The sequence below is a fragment of the Oryzias latipes genome, chromosome 7 (genome assembly GCF_053564925.1).
Source record: "Oryzias latipes strain Hd-rR chromosome 7, Olatipes_Hd-rR_3.1".
Lineage (NCBI taxonomy): Eukaryota > Metazoa > Chordata > Actinopteri > Beloniformes > Adrianichthyidae > Oryzias > Oryzias latipes.
In genome coordinates, this window is record NC_136243.1 from 26974632 (window position 1) to 26998065 (window position 23434).

Below are 23434 nucleotides of genomic sequence, written 5' to 3' on the forward strand. Positions count from 1 at the left end.
TCAGATTTGCTTGGTTTATGAGTGTGACTGAGCAACAGTTGCACCCCAAACTTCCCTGAGTATCACTTTCTTTTAATGTGACTATTGACTGTATATGCGAACTGGACTGAGTGAGTGTGACATGACTCATAAAAAATAGCTCCAGGGAAATTAAGTAATTTCGCATGCCACTTTTCGTTATAAGGACTTTGTCAGTAAGTAGTGCTCATTCCGAATTGGGGTGAGTCATTGTTTCTATGGTAACTACTCTTGCCAATCAGGAGAAAGCTTGTTGGAAGTTCACATCCCTACCACTTTAAAGCGGCTACTCGAAATCTGTCAACCAAAAGTTTAGAAAGATTGACTTGGAGACCAGGAAGGACCACATAATTTTGTTGATGCATCGGACACTATTGATGTAATATTGGAAAAAATAGGATTGGCAAGAACACGTTAAAACAATGTAGCAGAGCTAGAATTGTTATTTTGAAAAAAATGTAATAAATGTTTTTTTTTTACCAATACAAGTCTTTGGGATTTTGGCTTTTAAGAATAATTCCTGTAGTGAACATGTAGGGGAAGGGGGTCACTCAGTCCAGTCTTAGTTTTCACCTAGTGCAATTTAAAGTATCTGCTTTGCTGCTTAGAAGGAGTAAAACCATAACAGCTGTGGATGCGGTTTATTATTATGGACACCTCTTTATAACTAAATGTTTAAAAGTTTAAAGCTTTTAGCCAGCTAGAAGAGCAAATCAACTTTAATAAATGCGTATAATCTCTGAGGTATTCCCTGTCTTATGCCTCCTTTCTTAAGTGGGGGTGGTCTAACCCTTATGACAGGTAAAATACTGGACACAACAATCTATTTCAATATTCCTTTTTTTGTCAGATGTTCCTCCAGTATTTATTTACTGGTTGTAATGACATGCATTCCAAGTGTAATAGAAAAAAATAATGTTATCATTGACTAAAGCCACGCTATTACTTTCTCATATAGGGATAAATGGAGATTGATGTAAAACAGACAGGCATGACTTTTACTCTTTGTTGTAACCAATGTATACTTTCACATCTGCGAGAGCAGTGAAAGATTTTCAAAGAGTTTGCATCAGTTTGAAGTGAGCCGAGGGCACAAACCCCTGAGCTAAATCTTTTCTCACTATTCTCCATTCATTACAAGTTGCCATGGTACTGTGACATATCAGGCCATTCCATACTGCCATAACCATGAAAAGGTGCTGCAGCTGGTCTTATGCTGGTTTTAGTGTAATCATTCATGAAAGGGGTTTTGGAATAGGGCTTCATTTACCTTGTTATGGATTTTATAAGAGGGAAACAGACAGTAGATTATGCCAAGTCAGTCATGAACAGACAGGACTCATTGTTATTTTCAGTGCACACAGGAATAATTAATGTTGTTTTGTGTGAATAATAAGTATTTGGTATTTTTTCAAGTTAAACACAATAATATAGAGCTTATTTTGACAAAACTGATCACAGGAACTGAAGTCATGGACCAGGTTTTTATCAGCTAATAGGCTTTTATTTGCTTACCTGAGAATGCTGATTGAGTAATAATGTGTTACGCAAATGAATCAAAAATTTCTTTTTTTTTCACGGCTTCAGATAAATGTTGACTCCACAACAGAATTAATAGGTTTAAAGTGGTGCAGTGACTTGTGTCACATTATCCACAGCATTCATTATATTTGCACAGCAAGTTTTTGTATAAACCGTACACGAATCATCTTCTGCTGATCAATCATCCCAGTGTTGCTTCAAGGGACACATTTCATGTAACGAATATTACAATCAGCCTTGTCTCAGTTTGTGTAAATTTCTCTCAGACATAACCTTGTGGTGAGAAATAATCATAGAAAAAAAACCTTTTTGTTGAAGCGTTCACTCCTTTTTTGCAGTTATTGTATTCTTGGGGATACATCTGTACTCCTCGAACTCCTGAAATTTGAAAATGATGCCTCTTATACAAACTGCTTACTTTATCTACGGACTGAAAATTACTATTTCTGTGCTCATTCTGAGATAAAAATGCTTTCTAGCAGCATAAATGAATTTACCTGCTATCTCAAAAAGAAACAATGATTATGTGGAGCTGTGGACTGCCCCATGGGGCATTTCACTCTCTATGTGTTCATGCATTTATTAGCCTGCCTTTATAATAATCCAACAAATAAATGGTTTAGGTTTATTTTTGATAGTTTGTTGGTAAGGAAGAGTCAATTTTAATATTATGTCTTAGAGGAATTTAAAGATATTGTGGCCATTGACGTAGTTTTTTTCACTAAATAATATAACAACAAATGTTCCAAAAACTTGAACTTAAAAAAAGGTATTGCCATTATGTATTCCAATTATTTAGCTAAAAGCGTAATTCAGTTGAGAAAATTATGTGCATTTTTATTTTTTCCCATGTTGTGAACTTTTCGTCCTTTGTACTTTCTTTCCATACATCTCCCACAGCAAAAACTGAATCCTGAGAAAAAAACTGGCTCATCAAGTTTTTCAATAGAAAAATAATCTTGGTCACTATATTTTTTTTCCTAAATAACAATTTTTGGTAAGACCATGTTACTTACTCCATTGGCAGGTTTTTTTTTTCTTATTAAAAGAATAAATGCCAATGAGGTAAGAAATTTTGTCTTATTTTAAAAGCATCTGTTTTGGCAGTATCTACTTGTCAACAAAAAGGTTGTTTGAGGCCTGCCAGTGCACTAAAGCTGATTCAGACTGTTGGTTCTTCATCAGGAAGTGGAATCCTGCTAAGACCCATCTTCACCAAACAGCCAGGCAGCGTGGTGTTCCCCATTCAACCTGGAGAGAGTCGCAAAGAGGTTGTGTTTAGTTGTGAGGCCCAAGGACAACCAGCACCCTTCTACAGGTAACAGAAGTCATTGCTTGTTTTTTTCAACTAAATCTCTGCAGACAGTGGGACATTTAGTTGTCATTGGATTCAGATGAAGTTTTTTGTTTTTCTCAAAGAGTCTGCTTCATTTAACAAGCTTTGCAGTGTGCTAAACCAAACCAAGGTAAAACTTTAGGAGCTTAATTTTGTCCTTTTATTCAATTATCTGGGACTTTCCCAGTGTGAAAGCAATTTTAAAGATCACAGATACTGAATCTCCATCTCTTATCGCAAGACTTCCCTGTACTTCAATGGTACCAAAAACCAAGAAGATTTGTCGTTTGTTTGATAGAAAATAACAAATCAGTTCGATATTTTGCAAACTTTTTTATTTTATAACATTTCTTCCATGCCAGGACAAAACCTCACAGAAAAATAGAAAAGAAATTACTTACAAGACTTTGTTTCTGTTTTGGACTTTATAATATTATCACAATGTTTTAGACACCGTCTAAATCCTAACTGAAACATGACTTTTACTCAGTGGAAGCAATTTTTTAGATTTACTGTCAGTTATGATTAATTCAAGAGTAATTTATTCATTGTCTGGCGTTAGATTTTTTATGGATTGTCTTTAAGAGGAAGACATTGATTTATATAGTTCTTCAAAAGCCCCATATCATTCATTTCAATAACTGATGGAAACCCAAGTAACCCAAGATAGTCGTGCAATAAAATCCTTTATTTACCATGAAGATGGAGTAAGAAAGACGAGTGTAAGTCAAGTGTACCTTATTAGAAACCAGGGATTCTGCACTTCTTTTCTTTGTACATCTGGCTCATAATCATAGACACACATATTGGATTTTAGGGTTATCACTCCATGTTAAAACGATACTTGCTGACTGACAAATGCGCTGAAGAAAGCTGTCGCCAGTTCTGCTTGCTCAGTATTCTGGGCCTGTGCACTCAAATAGTCCCCCAGCGACTGTGTACGACACAGATTGATTAGTTCATCCTCCTCTACAATGATGACAAATTAAAATAGATAAAAAACAATGATTTACGTCCAAGTATATCAAGTACATAAGCTATTAATTTATCATCAGTCACATGGGGCTACATAGTGGTTGTATCCATGCCTGTGTAATTTAATGCAAATTACAAAATTGAGCATTTAATGCGTACTAAAGACCCATCTCTGTTGTATCCGCTTATGCAGGTTTTAATGTAGCTTGAAGATGCTGATGATAGGCCTAATAGACAAAAAAAGAAATGGATGTTTTGACAGAATACCTTATAATAAAAGAGTTACTTGTTGACTCTCTGGAAAGTCAACCCTTACCTTGAAAAAACTGTATAGAAGTTTAAATCTGCAAATAATTTAATTTTATGAGTTCAGAAATGCTGCTCAGCTTTTTTAAAAAAAGTTTTGTTCAAAGTTATTTCAATTTATGATAATTTTAAAGAAAGAAGAGTTGCTTTTAGTGACTAAAGATACATTTCTATGCTGATGCTTAATTTTATTCCAACAGTGGCTCTGAAATTGAGCAGTGCTATGGGCTTAGTTCGGTCAACGTCATATAAAATAAGTTCCGCTTTTAAGAAAGATTTTGGGTCTTAGTAAAGGTCAGCATGAGACCATCAGATGCTTGCCTGCTTTTGACTTTCACAGGGCTTATTTCAGACAATGTCATTTTTCAGCCAATTCATCAGTGGAAACACTGCATGAAACCACCTCAAGCAGTGTTGAGTTTTCTCTTCTAAAATAATTGGACCACATCCTGATGTGATCTTTAAACCATTATAATCAGCTGATGTCATATTGAGGTCCACTTCACTGGAGCTCATCTTCTATTCTTCAAAGCTCATCTTTGTTTGAAATCATTCTGTTGAAAGCTGGTCAAAGAATAGAAAACAAATCTCTTGCTTTTTTTTTTATGTATAATGACTCTCAGATCAAAACTAGCAACCTAACCTTTTTTAAAGTGGAATTATTTTTTGGATGTTTTTTAAACCTGAACCTATTTCAACAGTATAGACAACACAAGAAGAAAAAAAAAAAAACACAAACCACAAGAAAATGAAACCACAAAATTTTCAAACATACAGTTTCCAAAAACTCTAAATAGAAAATTCAGAATGTAGTAACAAAAAGACTAAGCAAAATTAAATTGAGGCATTTTTAATGCATTATTGTTAATGTGCGCTCTGTTATTTACCTTTCTGATAAATCCTTCTGGGGATGACAAGATAAGTGACTTTATTGATCCCACTGTGGGGAAATCCTATGCAACAGCAGCATTAAAAAAAATAAAGGTTTCATGTACAGGATCAATAGGGACATTTTTTTTTTAACATTTACATGCATAGACAACACAAGAAGAAAGTGGGTATTTCAATCCTAATGTATGATTTGTAATGTACTTTGTTTTTAGAACGTTTTAATGTACATAAAATAAACGACATTTCCGAGAATTAGTTTTGAGACTGAGGCTCTTTAGAAGATAAATGAAAGTGTTTAATATTCAAATTAAAGATTGCTGTTTTTTTATTATTTTTTTATTATTTGCATTCATTATAAATCTCAACTTCAATGTTTTAAATCAGCATTAGTTTGTGTCTTTATACATCTGTCATTATTTCCTACCAATCAAATGACAGAAACGACAGTCCCATTTGTCATGAAGAAATCAAGACTTATGTTTGTTTTTTGTGTATTCTGGCACCTGCAGGTGGAAGCTGAACGACTCTTACATACATCCAAACCCAGGCTCGCGCTTCTCCCTCATGGGTGGGAATTTACACATTCGCCATCTAAATAAAGAGGAAGATACTGGTGTGTATCAGTGCCTGGCATCAAACTCGTTTGGCACCATTGTCAGCAGAGAAGCCAATCTCCACGTTGCATGTAAGTTCACAAATGGTGATTGTCACGTTACACATCTGTGTGTTTTTATGCGTTCACTCACAGTCTTCTAGTGGAGTCTACTAAATGTTGCATGAGTCACACGTGCACAGTGGTTTGACCTGGAGGCTAGTTTGAAAATGCTAAAAATCTTAGGTCTCCTGGGTAATCATCTTAAATCTTTGGTAGATGACAGCTAAGAGCTTCATGCACGGCCTGTGTGTGTAAAAGAAATGTTGTGCTTTGACAAAAAAAACTTTTAGAGGAATTAGAAAAAGGCCATTGATTTGGCTTCATTGCTGTTGATTGTCTAAAGGGCCCATACCATGCCATTCTTAAGCCTTTTATAGTAAACAACATCCATGTATATGATAATATATTACCTTTGGCACACAAAAGAACAACTATTTTTTATTAAACATTAGTCATTTTCCTGAGTTCTTTTTTAACCGGAAGTAAGACGCCTCGATCTCTGAGGCTCCGGCTTTCACTGCATTTTATGTCGTCAATGTAGAGCCACAGGTTTACATCTCACCCATGAAAACAAACAACATCCGAACATTTGCAAAGATGGGTGTGCATATTGTGCATTTAAAAGGAAAACATTTTAGCCAATCACTGCTAGCTCTACAGAGAAATTGGGTGTATGTGTTGATCTGTGTCTGGGGGCGTTGCTGGCAGCGCAGACTCTTCCTAGAAGGGGCTGTTCTCAATGGTCTATGTCACAATATGAAGAGCCGCTTGTTTTCATGTGTTTCGAGGGACTGGTGCTCAAAGCGCAGGTTTTTAGGGGAATACTCAAAAAAGTGTGAATGGATCAAAATACCGCGTTGGGGTTTGTTCTCGTGAGAAATGAACATAATACACTAAAAAGCTCAAAAAGTTGATTTTGCATGGGATAGGCTTTGAAAACAAATATTAGAACATGCTTTAGGACTTTTTTGCTAAGGCTACAGTAAAAGTAAACTCGTAAAAGCAAATAGGAGACTATTACATTTTTTCTGTTTGATTTTCTTTTTGTTGTCACGTTTAGTTTCTTTGTTTTGACATTTTTTTTCGTAAGTGTTGTTCAACTCAAGTCAGCAATGTTTTATTAAATGTTTGATGCTGCGACTCATTTAAAATTCAGTCGATCCATTACAAGGCATTGCATGTCGTCAGATCTGATATTCCTTAAAAAAAAAGAGCATAAACCAGAACCCAGCAACAGTCCTCTCCAGCAGGGACGCTGATTAAGTTATTCAGGAGAACAGACACTATTAAGCAATGTTTCTGTCATGTTGTGTTTGCATTTTTAGCACTGATGAAAGCCGTTGTTCTGGTTCTGTGGGCACCAAAACCACATATCCTTCGTTTTGTTCTCCCCAACTGGTATTTATTTGTTATATAAGGATAGATGTGTGTGGTCACTTTGTCCAGATGTACGGAGCTTTCAAGAGCCTCAAAAGCCATCAAAATTAGGAAGTAGAACTGAAGAATTAATTGAACAAAGTCAATTAAGCTGTTCTTTTAGCTAATTGACATTTTTCTAAGTTTGTAATATATCATATTTTCTGTACTATAGGGTGACACCATCACTGAGTCATCTATTTCAAACTTATGTCATATATAAGGTGCAACTAACTAGTGGGTGCATTTAGCAAAACAAAACAGTCAGTCAGACTTTATTTACTTCTTTCAGAGTAAGTCTAGAGCTTGTTTAAACGCGCTACACATTAGCCATGTGAAACGCGTTAGCCGCATGCAGAATACCTGTAACTCAAAACCTTGTTTGCAACATATAAAAGCAGACTTATACCTCTAACACAAACATTACTGTGTCTACTCTCTCAACCTTGTTACTAACACAACACCCAACCAAACATTTTGACAGAGTGCTGTGTACCTCTCAAAACCAACATCAGTAAGCTCATCCTGAAATATTCCATATATAAGGCATTCTGGATTATAAAGCGATCTGTCATTTAAAAAAAAAAAACAGATTTCTTTGTATAATAAATCACTACAGAGCACGTATCACAGCAGCCAAACAAATGCATAATGAAGAAGAAATATTCATAGATTGGTTGCACTGGAGAATACACAGTTTTTGCTTCTTTTTTATTGGGAGAAAAGTGCGATGCTTCTGAACAACTCTGCCAACCCCAGCGTAATACTGCGTTCACTGAACGCGTCAGATTTATGTCGCTACCTCCAAAAATGTGTTTAAAAACTACACTCCAGATATGTGTGGAAGAAGCTACGCTTAAAAGTTTTTAGCCTCATAACTACATGGAAGTATTGACTGTATATCTAATTCACAATGCAAAGAAGAGCGGATAATGTTGCAAAATGAGGTTTATTTCATTTGATGACTCTACAAAAACATTGGTACGCAAATCTCCATGACTGGGTTCATGAGATCATTCAGGGTCTTTTTTTTTTTTTTTTTTTTAGCAAGGTTTACCTTCTATTACAGGAGCGGCGTCTGAATGATGGCGCTATCAGCGGTACTAAGCCCGTCTCTCTGTGACCCGGTTTGATGACTCAATGTCCCGCAATCAGTATCGCATGAGTAATTGGTAATGTGTTGATGCAGATAAAAAAATATAAAGCTCAGGAGGAGAACAGTCGAATTCTCCTTCCTGTTTGTGTTGGACTGTACCTGCTGATACAATGGAGGCGCTTTTTCTTCTGTTTTGCTGTCAGTTGCAAATATAAAGTGACCTAGAGCGGTTGTTAGTGAGAAAGAATTTCTAAAGGGCAACCGGTTGTTGGTGGGAAATTAACACATTTATGATGAGCCTATTAATGTTTAAGAGCACACAATCACTTCTAAGTATAGATCACAGCCTTGGCCAAATTAGGCAACAAAAGGTGACTAATACTCTGAAAAAGACAATAAAGCTTTTATGTGCGCCTTAGTTCGGAAAATATGGTAGGCCTTTCTGTATTTGGGTGCTTCTGAACGATGTTTGACTTTAATGGTCTTTCTTGAGAATAAAAGTTAAATGAAATTTCCAGTGAAAGTTTGAGTATTTCTCTGCTTCAAGTTAGAGTTTTCATAGATTCTACATTCTTTTTTCTGTCTGTTCATTATATAAGAAGACAATGAAATTGTCAGTGTGAAGAATGTGTAAATCATGTTTCATCATGATTTCAAAAGTACCCTGCTGGCCTTTCTTTGGGGATGAAATCTGTTTGGTTTGTAGTTCTTGCAGCCTTGATGCATTTTATTTGATAAAAACCCCGGAGTCCCAGGTGAGTGTTGTAGCAAGGTGAACTTGAGGTGGCCCTTTCTTGATGGGCAGCCCATATCAAATAACAATCCTGATACCTGAATGGGGGAGTGCAGCTAGATTGAATTCTCATGTCAGTTTGTCTGCCAAAGCACATGCAGCAATAATCCTTGGCAAGAGAGCACCAGATACATCCATCCCAAAACTATTTGGTGATTCTTCATCACAAAGCAGCATTAAATCTTCAACTTTTAAAGTAAATCTGTATCCAGGGCTGCCTGTGGGCTGTTGATCATCTCAGCAGTCCATCAATTTTTTAAGACCTGACCTGAGCTGTGTGTCATTGTGATTGGTCTCATTCATCGTCTGGGCTTGACTGGAGGCCCGCTGCTTCTGTCAAGTGATGAAAACAGGCATCAGGGCTGACGTGCGATACATCTTATTCATTGCTCTTGGTTTAACTTAATTAAGTGTACTGTGTGATTGAGTGGGTCTCAGGATGAGAGAATAATTCATGGAGGAGGCAGTCTGTTATGAGAGACTGGGTCTTGTCATTTGTAACACATTCTGACTCTGAGAATCTCCATCGCATTTTTCAACTCATAAAAGAGGCGTGTAGCTCAAGACAAAAGGGCAAGGTAAATTACATTGATGAACAGGACAGACATTTTTAAAACATTTTATTTTGATTGAAAGGATGCAAGAAACAAAATCAGCAAACCAAATTGAATTAGTGCAAAACGTGTGCTAGGAGTTATGCTACATACACACTCGGCATGTAATGTGCATTCAAGATAAGGCCAAATGTGCATTCTTGAAGAGCAGACAGTGTTAACATTGGAATGTTGCTACTCGGTACTTGCACGTGTACTCACAGTTGGAAGAGGCTTGGTGGAAAATGTTGAAGCGGAGAAAATCTCTCAAATCTTACTCCACTTTCACAGCTGTATTCTGATAAATAAAACACTTAGTGTCTTAATTCCAGCCGGGTGTACAAAATGGACCCAAAAACATGAGTAGCAACAAGAGTTTTTAATGCACACGTGTGTTTACATCAACTTTTCATTGGAGGTGGTGGCTTGAACACGCTTTTCCGAGCCCCGTGTGAACGAAGCATTAGACCAGCTAACTAAACTGCAATGTTTTATGGTTATATAACCACATAAAAACACAGGAAAGCCTCATAATAAAAGGAAATAATTTGATGTTTTCTCCTTTTCTGGGTAGTGTTAAAGAATAATCTTCACAGACATTACAAGTTTCTCAAATGAAATGTTCAGTGGTCCACGATAGTTTGTGAGGTGTGGTCACCGCTTTCCTCACTAAGCTTTTTTTGATCCTCAAGAAAACGTTTTAAATTCATATATATTTAACAAAAAACGATGCAGATGATGGTTAATTACTCTGTTTTAATTTGCAGCTCACACATTGTGGGAGAGATTTAAAAAAAGAGGACTGTGTCTAGATGTTCAATCGTCTAAAAAAATGGATGACATAACAGTTTGTGGTGCCATCTGTTCTGGGTTTCCACCTCTAAGTACAAATGTTCTTTATCCTGTTGATAATACTGTTAAAAAGGTTCCACCGGATTGCAAGTAGAGCTTGATGGAATAATCTGGTTGTTTACTTGCACAGAACCAGATTGACTTTCATAATCCATCTTTTTTTTTTTTGGTACAAAGGGGGTTTTGCAGCAATGTGCAACAGCTTGACATGAGCTAAAAGTCAATACCTCTGGATAAAGAACCTGCTTTGCAGATCTACTTGTGTTTGTTGTCATTACATTTTTAGAAAGTTGGTTTTATTTAGGGCCAACCATGAATTTTATTGTGTTATTTTCATAAACCTTTTTTATTCATGTTTCAGTTTTTCCTTCTTTATTTTCTTCAAGAATTTCCATTTTTCTAAGTTTGACTTAATCACTGAAAACTTTAATAGTACTTGGGTGTGGTGGTGCCATTTTTTTTTTTTTTACCTTTGATGGAGAGAAGTAGGAAGTTTCAACAGTACTTAATAAAAATCTCAATATCTGTTTGAGTTTATCATATGGCCTTACAATATCCACTAATAAAAATCAGATCAAATTTGAAATAAATATTTAAAATATAATAACTCATTGAAGATAAATTGGCCAAAAATGTCTGTAATTTCAGAGAATTTTAACATTTCATTACCCCTTTTTTTTTAAAAATGCTTCAGATTTATGTAATGGCCCAACTTGTTCATGACATGACCTTCTAACAGTAGTGTCATTATTGATCCCTACAAATTGCTTTTCATTTGTTACAGTGAGTAACTTTGAAGAGGCCAACTCAAAAAGGTAACGCAACGTCACGGATCTTAAATCATTTAAAAACCGGAGTCATCTGCCGTGGTGAATCACCTGTTGGTACAAAGCTGGGAAAGCTTCGAAAAGATGCAGCAGGCAGTGCCAACAGCTCAGCTCGTCAGGCATTGGTGCCTTCTTGTCTCTAGCTTTTTTGTTTTTAATTTGCTAAGCACCAAATGAATATTGATCAGAACATCTTCACTATTTTGTGAGTTGAATAACTGATAATCTTGCATGTGTGGAGTCATAAGAAAAAGGAAAATCTAAAGGCTGTGCCTGATGATGATAAGGACACTGTAACCCAATTTGTTACGTTAGATCATATTAGTTTAGTTAAACCGAACAATGCAATTTAATGCGGCACTCAATAAAACAAAAAAATCTTTTTTTTTCCATCTGTTGTGCTTTTGTCTTAATTTTAACAAAAGATGTAAAGTATTTTAATAGAACAGCACCGATAAAAACAGTTAATAGAAATTTGTAAGATAAAGACTAAAGTTCCTGAAACAACACAAGCAAAACAAACTAATTGATGTGACAGAGACAAAAACAGACAAATGTTGTCTAACATTTGAAATAAAATGTTTGTTTTTCAGAACGGATGCAGTGTCAGACATGAAGTTATTTTGTAACAGAAAATATCTTACGTCATGCACAAAGCATTAGAACCATTAGAGAATATTTCTTAATATTTGCCAAAATTGTGTCTCCAGAATGAACTTTTCTGGGAGGTTACTGGTGCCGAGGCTTTTTTTCTGTCTCATCCACTTTGTGTGGATCTCATATTCCTTCATGGATGTCTTGACAAGAATCTAAATGTCAATTGTTAAAACACTCTGAGACCTTACTAATCTATCTTTTAGGTAATAATTTAACAATTTAAATGCTTGATTATATCTTCAGGACTTAAATAAAAACTATAAGAATGTGAGGTCACAGAATCAATCAACGGTTCCACAGAACAGTTTGTTTTCACTTGAATGAAGAAAGAAAATGTAATTTAATATTTTTTTTTAATTTAATGATCCCTTCAAACTGTTAGAAGTCAATGGTTAATCCAAATCTGACACCATTGGAATTCAAAAATCCTATTAAAAATGTTTTTTAGAAATAGTATATTAACCTCCAAGGGAAATTAGAAAAAAGAAAAAACTTGAAGTGCCCTCATGGATGGTAAAAAGATTTGTTACCAGGAAAAAATAAATTTAAAAAAATGTTTGAACAGAAGGAGTGATATTTACCAAGGGGCCAACTTAGTTTTTACAGGCTTTGAATTTTTCTTTAAATAATCATTGACTATTTTTTATACATAATTGTTAGCTCTACAATTATGTATATTAGTCTTCTTTATGTTTAAAGCAATAAAACATAATTGTTTTAATCTTTTTTGTGTTCATCTAATAGCAGAAACAGAGCTTGTATTAGTCAATTTTATGAACTTTAAAAAACAAAAGCAGATACATTTTTATTTGAAATCTTAAATGGGTAACAACAATTTGACACAAACATTCATACATATCCTTAATGTTAGTGTTTACTTCAAACTTATGAATATGTTTAAATATGTAGCAGTTTGTTTGAACAAACTGCCTATAAATGAGTAAATAAAACTTGGTTTATCTATTTGTTTGTAGAATTAAGCTTTACTTATGGTTGTTAATTTGTGGTTTTTCTTTTTAAGTGTAATGTACGAAAATGTGGTTAATTTAAAAACAAAAACAAATTAATATGTATAAAAGGGAAAAATCTACATTTAATTTGTCATCAAATTCATTAAATTTCTATCAAAATAAGAATTCAAGGGAAAGTAATATGAACAACGTTCTCAAAATAAGATGTTCTCTTTTGTATATCATTCACTGGTTTGTGATAAATTCATTTAAAACACCTTAAACTCAGAATCAGCTAGAACACACAGCCAGAGGACAATGTGCTAGCAGAACATACAAAATGTTATATGACAGCATATGTTTTAAGTTTACTTTTATCTCTATGTTTTTTTAAACATTGGTTCATTAACATGTAAAAGCAAAAGCCTCGGGGCATTAAGACTTTGATTTATGAAAAAACCTGACCTGTTGTGTTTTGGACAGATTCAAGCATTTCATTTTTTAGAAAAAAACACTTGTTTGAAGGTTGATAACTGTGTTTGCTTAATTCAAATTTACATGAACTTTGCAGCTTTCATACATATAAATCCATCCAGTTTTTTTTGTTTGACACGAAGGTGGACACTGGCCCGTAAAGTTTTTTTAAATTCAATTTACCTAAAATAAAGTCAGAAAGGCCATTTCATTTTCCTAAATTCTAGGCAGATCTGATTTTTATTTTTATTTAAGTTTTAATGGAATAAAATCTGGGACAAAAGGAAAATACATGCCTTAAGGTTGCAAGTTGGCTGTTTCTTACCAACTAATTCACTTAAGTCAGAAGTGTGAAGTAAAAAAAAAAGAAAAAAAAAAGTGGAAAACACCAGATGACCAAGAGTCCATTTAACTTTCTACATTCTTTAGAACTAACAGAGCCATCACCAGAAGAAGGGATGGACGTATGTCAAGGCTCTGCTATGGCATCTTTCTTTTATCACTGCATTCGGCTTTAGACAGACTATTACTATTGTTAGTTAAAAAGAAAGAGTTGCTGTGGTATATCATTAAATATACACAACAGTATTCATTCAGAACTTTAAAATTGCACAAACCCATAACAATATATTTTTTGTCTCCAAATGAAGAAAAAAAAAATTCTCTTCGATTTGCCATGTAATTGTGTTTTTTCATGCACACTGTGTGCAAGAGCTTTAAGCTACGTTCATGCAACGCTACATCTATGTTATCGCATGTAAATGCGCGTTTCGTCAAATTTCTTCGACCATTTTCAGGCTTTACGTACAAAACACACAGCCATTGAATGCGCATTGCCGGTTAAACCGGGTCAAACTTTGACCCATTAGGGACTTGGTAGTGATGTACGGATGGTGTCCCTTTTCATTTACAGAAGTGTCTACCATTTGAAAAGCGATCATGGTGGAGATATTTATAATTGTGGTTCGTGCCCAGCCACAATATTATCACACAACGTTTTTCTGAATAGACCTGTGAAAGAAAAAGCAGTGAAATGTGCACCACTTTGGCATTTTGCACCAAGCCTATTCTAACTGCACATGACAGACACACCCTAGTAGGTATCGGAAAGAGAAGAAGAAGCCTCCTGTTCAGTGTGAACACCATGGGCTAAACGTGGGTTCTTGAACACGCGTCAAATTCCCGGTGTGGGCATTTGCTTATCTATAGCGAGACCACCTGACTCTCTTAAATCCATTGTGTGCTGAAAAACTCCCATCTTTCCACAAGTGTGAATTTCAGAAATAAATAGGTGGGAAATATGATAAACTGATAAAAAATATTTACTTGACTGTTTGAAATACAAAACATTCTGTCAGCTCTAGAAATGGCTGGGAATGGTTGAATATAAAATAGATCTTGCAGAAAATGCTGTCATTTTGGTTTCAGATGTGTTTCATTCAGTCACAATAAAGAAGTCCTTCAAGCCTTAAATTTGCAAAAACCCCAGGATGAAAACATATTAACTATATATAATTGCTTTTGCTAATAATTTGCTGTTTGCCTTTAAAATAGCCACACAGTCAATATATCTTTAAGAAACTAATGTAAAAATGAATAAGTGACAAGTTAATTGGGGAAGAATTACAGAAGCTTTCCTTCTGTCATTTGCCACAGACTGAAAGAAAAAGGCTAATTTTAAAAATTTGAAGATTTTTCTCAAACTATTAACGATTTCCTCTTCTAATAATAGAATGATGCCCTGTATTCATTGGACTAAGGCTCATCCTGCAGTACTTTCAAACAGGAAGTGTTTACTTTTGTGTTATCCTCCCTGCTTTTGAAGTTAGGTTTTGTCATTGTCAGCCGCCTATTTAGGAAAGAGACGACAAAAAGGATCAAGGATTGCTGTCTCTTATTTGCTGTCTCTCCGCAGGATGTTAACAAGCAATCAGTTTCCATACAAACGATAGCTCCGTCTTTGTCATGAAAGTGTTGCAAGTCTTTGTGCATTGAATGGCATACAAAAACTGGTAACAAAACACTTCCAATGAGATTCAGTCATGTGTGACTTATGCATGAGTAATTGCGTTCTGCTCCTAGCAGCTCTTCAAATGTTAAGATTTTGAATTTATGCAAACATATCAATCATCTTTTGATCTATTTTTAAAACATTCCCAGTGGTCTTTGATTATGATAAATTATGCAGATTTTAGCCAAAAAAAAAACCTGCATTGTTTTTAGACATAGTTTCTGCAGAGCAGCAGTAGTTTGCAAGAAATTCAGCTGAGTTGTGGGGGGAACCAATGAACCCTGGCCACCCCTCCCCTCACCATTACTGAGAGTGAATGTATGTGTTTTTTTATTTTTACAGGTTTCATGTTGGTAGAGTTGTTTAAGTTTAAAACAAAAAAACAAAAAAAAGAAATAAATTAATTGCTCTCGGTTTACACAGTCTCTCATTAGCTTAAAGCTCCGCCTACCTAACATTACCGGTGGAACAAAATGGCGAGCAATATTGAAGCTATTCCAGCCGTACAGTTTGAGCCAGATAAGGAAAACATACATGGAACCTTTTCCTCTGCAAGTGGATGCTTCGGAAAGGAGACGTCCTCATAAATATGCTCTTTTTCAAACAGCATTTTTCTTTAAATACAAAAATTCTACAAATGCTACAAATACTTGTTAAAAACAAAATTTGCATCAGAGTGGGCCTTTCAAATCCATTTGACGTGTACACACGTCGTGTGCTTTTAGCTCTTTTTAGAATTCAACATTTTTTTTCTCTTTGGGTTTTTTGTGTCTGTTTACAGACTTGGAGAATTTCAAGACCCAGAGAAGAAGTCCGGTGCGGGTCCGTGAAGGTCAAGGAGTGGTTTTGCTGTGTGGCCCGCCCCCTCACTCTGGAGGTAAGATTCATTTTGAATCAGGAGGTAATGGCTTTACAGACTTTTTAATGCACAGTTTGACTGAATAGATACTTTTACTCAGCATTAACCTGATAGCGCTACTTTTGTTTTTATTCTTCTTCAAGGTCTTGGCTGTTTATCTGTGTTGTTAAAGCAGCAGAGCCAGTGTACTTTGGTACACTCTAGCTTGTTAAGCGGATTTTCAGAGAAACCAAGTTGAAAAAAAAAAAAAAGTTGGCATGCAGACTGGTGAGGATGTCATTGCATGGAGCTTTTCCAGGCTGAGTAACAGAGCTTCTTTCTGAAGTCGCATTGTTCCAAAAAAATCCCACAGTATTCATGACGTTCTCAGTGGGAGTTAGCATCCAGTCCTATTAACACCTACACAGGGGTTTTGGTGTTGGCCAACTGCCAGCGAGACTAGGCATAGTTTTCCTGTGAGTATGTATTATAGGAATGTACACAGTAGGGAGCAAGTTGAGGATTCACTCATTTTGACCATTAAAGGTATTCTGTCTTTTTTAGAAAATTTGTTTTCTGTTATTTTTATCATGGTTTGCCAAGGTCTAAATTTCATCAAATATATTCTATTATAATTTGTGGTCTGGTGAACTTAACAGGCAACATTTCACTAAAGTGATCGCTCTTGTTTTTAAAAAATATTAAAAGGAATTTTTTTTTGATAATGACAAACAAAAATCTGCCAAAGATACTGTAAATCTGCTAATGAGTAGGAACTTCAAAAGTTTTTTTTCACTTTGGTGACATGCCACATGTTTAAATAACTGTTTTATAGAAGTGCAATGATTTAGTTTAATTTGAAATTAGACAAATGCATTTTAAATGGTTTAGATTTTACCAGTGTAAATAAAGAAACAAATATTTGTGTTTATGGAAACTGAAGCAAAAGGTAGAGAATTAAAGCCTAAACACCAAATATACTTGAAAAGAAAAACTACTCTGTTTTTGGTGAAGTTAAGGTGCTTTTGAATTCCAGTTAGTGGCTTTAAACATTATTGTTAAGAACCACAAACTATAAAAAATCTATAAAATAACAAACTCAGACTTGAAGCTGTAACATGGCACTTGAACAGGTACAAATTTGACCGTTTCAAGCGTTAAAGACTTCTGCATTAGCAAGATATACATTTTCAGCCTTCATTTTTGCAACAGTGTTTCTTTTTTTCATTTCCCCCCAGAAATGTATTTGCATCTTCCTTTTGGTTCAAAACACAGCATCTGCAGCCCTTACCAAGACCAAGAAAGTAGATCACATTGGTGCTTCTTAGGGTCTTAGATCTCCACAGTGAATGCCTTTCTTCAAAAAATACCAATTTTAGTTTAGAAAGCAGCAAATGGCTGTAGGCCATGTTGAGCTATGAAGCATCCAGACCTCTCAGATTATTTCTAACAGGCCCACTCTCTGTTCTTGTGGTCTGAAAGATAGAAGGGGATGTAGTGTTTGGTTTCTGTACTCTAAATATTTTGAACAAGCTCCCCTCAGCCAAGACCCAAACTATTTTTAAATGAAAACTGAAAATGTTTCTCCTAATTTACATTTTTAAGTGTTCCAATTTCTGTCTCTTTCCTTTTCTTTTCATTTGTAATCATTTGCAATTACGATAAGAGTTGAGACAAAGTAAGAGCTTGCAACAACACATGCACAACGATTGAAAAATTACAAAGGAAACATCATGAGATGTATTTTTAAAGTAAAGCCAAATACCTACAAAGGTAAGAGCCATGCTCTGGATTTTTCTAACCCATTTCTAATCGTAGGATTTATAAAAAGTAATAGTTTGTGGATGTGTATGAATTTGGTGCAAACAGTCATATTTAGCATCAATGAAAACATGTTAGAAAATCTGGAAATTTAACATAACCATCCTCAACAACTTGAATGAACATCTGTAATTTTAGAAGACCAATATATCTGAAATAATGGGGTTAGATGGAGGCGGATGATTTGCTGCAGGGACCCTTAAAGGGAACAGCCAGAAGGCAAAAAAGAAGAAATATATGAAATAAAGAGAACGAAAGAAAAGACATATTATGCATGAAATTGAGTTCATATGACTATATTTCATAAAGGAAGGCATTATGGACATTGCTGATTTTTCTATATTTCTTTAGAATTAAACAGTTTGACTAAGAACAAAAATGACATTCACTCAGTAGTCTCATTGTATGTTATATTTTTTCCCTTTTTCAGTCAAAGTTTTAGTGGGTGTATTGTGTCTAATTAAGCCACAGCACATTAGGCATAATGGATGAAGGCCAAGTGATATATAAAGAAATAGAAAAATGAAACAGAAAGATCAAAGTGAAACAAAATATCTAAAAAAGAAAAAGGACTAATAAATTCCTGAAAACTTAAAACTGAGACAGTCATGTTTTGTTGAATTTGTCCACAACATTGCACATCAGAAACACAGGAATCTCTTAAACGCATTTACATTAAGCATGACGGGAAATAATTCATGTTTAGCTCAATGCGTTCTTTGACATGGATCTGGCTCATCTCTTTCTTAAAAAGGCCTCCACAAACTCATGCATGATTAAGAAGGTCATTATTTCTCTTCAAAAAAACCTTAAAAGCCACAGGACAGTTGCAGGGACTAAAAGGTGTTACCAGGGTGATCTGAATCTGCAGGACACTCAGCTTTTTTACATTTAGGAGGAATAGTTTTTACTGCTCAACACATTAGAATTAGATGTTGGCATCTGTCATATTTTGCTGTGAGTTTGCCTGAATAGCAGTGGTGGTTTTCAGGATCTAATGCATCTGACCTCCTTCCACTAATGGAAATGGGCCTTTCAGATTTACTCAAGGCTAAAATCACTTGTTTCCTCTATCCAGTGCATCTACACCAAAACAGAAACTGCTTGCTGGCTAGTAACAGCACATATAGCCTGCAGGGATTTTTTCCTGTGTGTCCTATGCAATTTCATAGTGTATTTGTCTGATATGAATACAGATTGGAAGCCTTGCTTAATGGCTATCACTATCCAGGGAACAGAGTGTACACTTTGACACAAACCTTGCAAATACTTTAGCAGGAATCCACTCTTGGCTTGGCGTGTCCTTGGTCTGTCATGTTCCATTTCTCTTGCCTCTTTTCAGATCATTAATGGGAAACTGATGCTGCCTGTTCATTATATAAGAACTAAATGGAGCCACAATGAAGATCTGCCACTCACTGTCACTCATAAATGCATTACAATCTACAGAAGATTCGGAAGTCAAACACAACCTTTTTGATTTTCACTTTCTCGTGTGTCCCACTATTGGCACTACATATGAATACATATGAAGGTGAAATCATAAAAACATAGAAAAAAGAGATCTTAGCATTTAGAGAATATGAGTGCACCTTCACTTATAAAAAAAAAAAAACAACATAAAATGATGTGAGAGTTGTTCTGTCCAAAAACTGCAAAAATCAACTCCAAATATGGAATCTAAAACTGTTTGGCTAAAGCAGCACTGTCAAGGATACTGTATCACAAACCTTAAAACTGGAAGATTCTGAAACAAACACGCATGTTATGAACTTCTAAAAATGTGACTTTCACAAAGTCTGCATGTTTTATGAGCAAGAATTTTGTTTTACGTTGGAAAGGATGAAACACCATTGAAAGACCGGATTTCTTCCTTATTGTTCGAATGTCTCAAATTTATGGAGGACTTGACATGCATCGAAAGAGCCTTCATCATCATAAGGGAAGCCTGACCTAAGAACCTTTAACTTTTGGGAGAGAATTTACTGAACCTGATCATCATTTCTACAAATTCTAGTACAATAATATATTGTTCCCTATAAAACAGCTGGACGCATGCATGGAGAATCTTGACTGACAAGGTCAAAAGCCAATCAGGTCGCAGAACACATGCGAAAATAAACCTGAAAATAATCGATGAAACAGCGAGACAGAGAAAGGTGAACAATATAGCGAGGGAACCCTGTATAGTAATAATGGTCTAGCAAGTACTAGCTGTTGGAACATAGTGTACCACAATACAGTACACATTATAACAAGAAGTTCAGGGGCAACATATCAATAAGAGGTCAATCAGGTGGGAAAGTGTCTAGAAGTTTAAGCAGAAAGCTATTTTATGGAGGATCAAAATGTAAAACAATTGGAGGCAAACACCTACATTATTTAATAAACTCGAAAATACATTCTAGAGTCAAAACCTTTATTATCCAACATTGATGTTCTTTCCAAGCCAGTCTTGTTTCAGTAGGACCTGAGACTCGAATAGGTCATAAGACTGGTTTAAATTAAGGAGTACACTTTTAATAGAACATACTGGGTGACACTAAATTTTGCAGGAACTTGTACTTTAAAAGGGTTTGCTGGTGTATTTTGTTTGCAGAGACTTGACTCTCCATCTGATGTACATAATCAGTCTTTGTTTTAGTTATGTAAAACTGGTCTTCCACTCCAGCATAAAATGCCCTTACGGTAAAAAACAGAGCAAAAAAACAAAACAATCTTCACAAAAATAACCTTTGCATAATGCGCCTGTGGTGCCGAGCAACTACACGTGGATCAAACCCAGCAAGTCCTAATTTCAAATCTTGATGAAGATACACATTTATGCCAAATAATTATTCAAAACTAAAATATGTCAGAAGATAATTTTCATAATTTTATTTAACAAGGAGAGTTTGCAATCATAAAAACAATTTACCTGATTAGGCAATGGGACTGAGAATCACTGTGAAACTACTCAACTGCTTTTTGATTTAAAGTTCATAGCTTATTTCTGCATCAAACTAATTCCATTTCATAATGTTTACTGGTCAAATTTCCCTTTCAAATCCAAATTTGTTGAGTCATAAACCGTCTTTACATAATGTCTGTTTCAAATTGAACAAAGGTGCACATTTCTATAGTAAAAAGGATTTCCTACATTAAAAATGACCCTTTTCAAACAAAAATAAAGATATTGTTCCTGTTTAGTGTTTCTGTCATGTCATATAGTTGTTGTTTTTTGCCACAAGACAACACTTAATATAATTTCAGACGAATTAATCAAAAAAATCAATACCCGTGACGTGCGGTGAGTCAGCTCACAGTTGGTGAGGCTTTGACGTCATCAGTCAGATTTATAAACATTTGAATCCTACAGAGTAGCTTATTTGGCATTTGTTTGACCACAATTATTGTGTTGTTTAAAATGTCAACATTCATTCATTTCAACTTTTTTCTTCCACTTACAAACTGTTACATAGGAAAAAAAATCCAAACGGTTATTGATTTACTTTTTCTTATAAAAGACGTATGTGTGCCGCTCCTTCTGAAGAAAAACATGGATGACCTGTTAGACACATTTATTTTCTTTCTTCAGTTTAAAAGTCTCTCTGTCTCAATAGAGATTACTGCCAGGGATTTTAAAGACATCATCCTCCATTTAGAAAATGATGCTAAACAATAATAAAAAATAACTGGAAGGCTGCACTTTATTCGCTACCGCAAATATTATTCTCTAGCTGGGGTGTCACTTTCTCTGGGATCACCAGCACCCTCTGCCTCAAGGCAGGCGATCTGCATGCCTGACCTGGTGTATTTCTAAGCATTCTTAGCGGATAAACAGACAAACTGGGGCACAAACTGGCACCAATTTAATCAGACGGTTAGCCAGAAATAAGCAAATAAAGTAATAAAAATAACGTTTCTTTTATGATGATACAAAATCAAACAGTAAAGCACATGCGTCAATTCCAGTCAGTTTGTGCGGCGCAGTCTGAGCGCAGGGGAGGCAAGAGTGGCTGGTGCCTCACCTGCCACTTTTTCCGTTTATTTCTAGAGGAAACTTGGAAATTTACTCTTATTTTTTTTACCAAATTAATGTTGAAAATCAACACAGAAAAAAGTAATCATAGAATAGACATGTAAAAATCAATATTTTATTTTATTTTCAAGAACAAAAAAGTAGATTAATTTTAATCAATTGAAATAAATGTTAGGCTATATTTTGTAGTTCCCTGACTGCTAGCCACTGCTCAATACCATAAATAAAATGGTCAAACATCTTCACAAACTGAAACAGAAGCTATGCAGATGACCTGACAATGACACCTGAAACCACAAACTGAAATGCATTGATGGAACCAATTAAGATAGAAACAGCTGTGATAAATATAAACCTTAATCCAGGGGTTTTTATTCATGGGAGAAGCAAAAACAAAAATGTAGAAGCAAAGCCTGAGAGCAGACTACAACAAACACGTCTAAACACGCCTAAAGAAAACAACCTATAGGTAAATGTATTGATCCTCATGAATGTGAAGAATTATTAAAACCACAAAACTAAAGTGATGCTCCATCAAGCAGAAACAGGACAAAGTGCCAATTTACAACTCAACCAAAGCAGATAAAGCAGAACGAAACAACTGATCCATACTAATCCTCATGCACTCAAAGATCAGAAGGGAAAAATACGGAACAGATGTATATAACTCACATCTCAATTATTCCCTGTCCTCTGGTATAAAGTCATCGCTTATCCAACTTTTTTTTTTTTTTTTTTTTTTTTTAAACCAAGATTGCTTTTGGGACAGGGATGCTATATGGTCCAGAGCAATCTATCCTTATGTCAATATGTCTAAACACCATCATCTCTCCTTTTTATTATGTTGCCGGTGTTAGTGTGAAATCTAAATGACTCCACTTCATTTGGATGTAGTGGTGAAAGTGTTTTCCAGAAGCGTGTCATCACAGATGAAGGGTGGAAGAGTTTATATTAAACTGCCAACACAATATGAAATAAAACAAGTACATTTATTGACATCATATGGTCTTGTTAAAGCAGGATCTTTAGTTCAATGTTTGATGTTTCAAACCCATCTGTTAAACAACTGCCTTTATTTAGAAGTTACGAAAAATTTCAACACTTTTCAAGCAAATATTTAAACTCTTTTTGATAAACGTCACATTTGATAGATCCAATTTGTCATGTATTATATGTAGAAGTACAAGGTTAAAGAGTGTGTTCATTGAAATTTTTGACCATTCTTCCAAAAGTGCATTGGTGAGGTCAGGTCAGGACTCTGTGCAGGCCAGTCAAGTTCATCTACACTAGACTCTGTCATCCATGTCTTTATGGACCTTCCTTTGTTCACTGATGCACAGTCATGTTGGAAGGGGAAGGGGC

At 35.2% G+C, this 23434-nt stretch overlaps 1 protein-coding gene and 1 long non-coding RNA gene across 3 annotated transcripts in view; one reads left to right on the forward strand and one right to left on the reverse strand.

Annotated features, from left to right (window-relative positions):
- Window positions 1-23434, forward strand: part of cntn3a.1 (contactin 3a, tandem duplicate 1) — an 87547-nt gene that overhangs the window by 12810 nt on the left and 51303 nt on the right. For both annotated transcript variants that reach the window (XM_011476939.4, XM_011476941.4), the window contains exons 3-5: window positions 2746-2878; window positions 5578-5753; window positions 16174-16269. In XM_011476939.4, coding sequence (XP_011475241.1) covers window positions 2746-2878; window positions 5578-5753; window positions 16174-16269 — 405 coding nt within the window. The remainder of the gene's footprint in view (window positions 1-2745; window positions 2879-5577; window positions 5754-16173; window positions 16270-23434) is intronic.
- Window positions 2716-23434, reverse strand: part of LOC110015343 (uncharacterized) — a 46581-nt gene continuing 25862 nt past the window's right edge. Inside the window, exon 3 of the long non-coding RNA XR_013657531.1 lies at window positions 2716-2811. This is a non-coding gene — a long non-coding RNA (uncharacterized LOC110015343). The remainder of the gene's footprint in view (window positions 2812-23434) is intronic.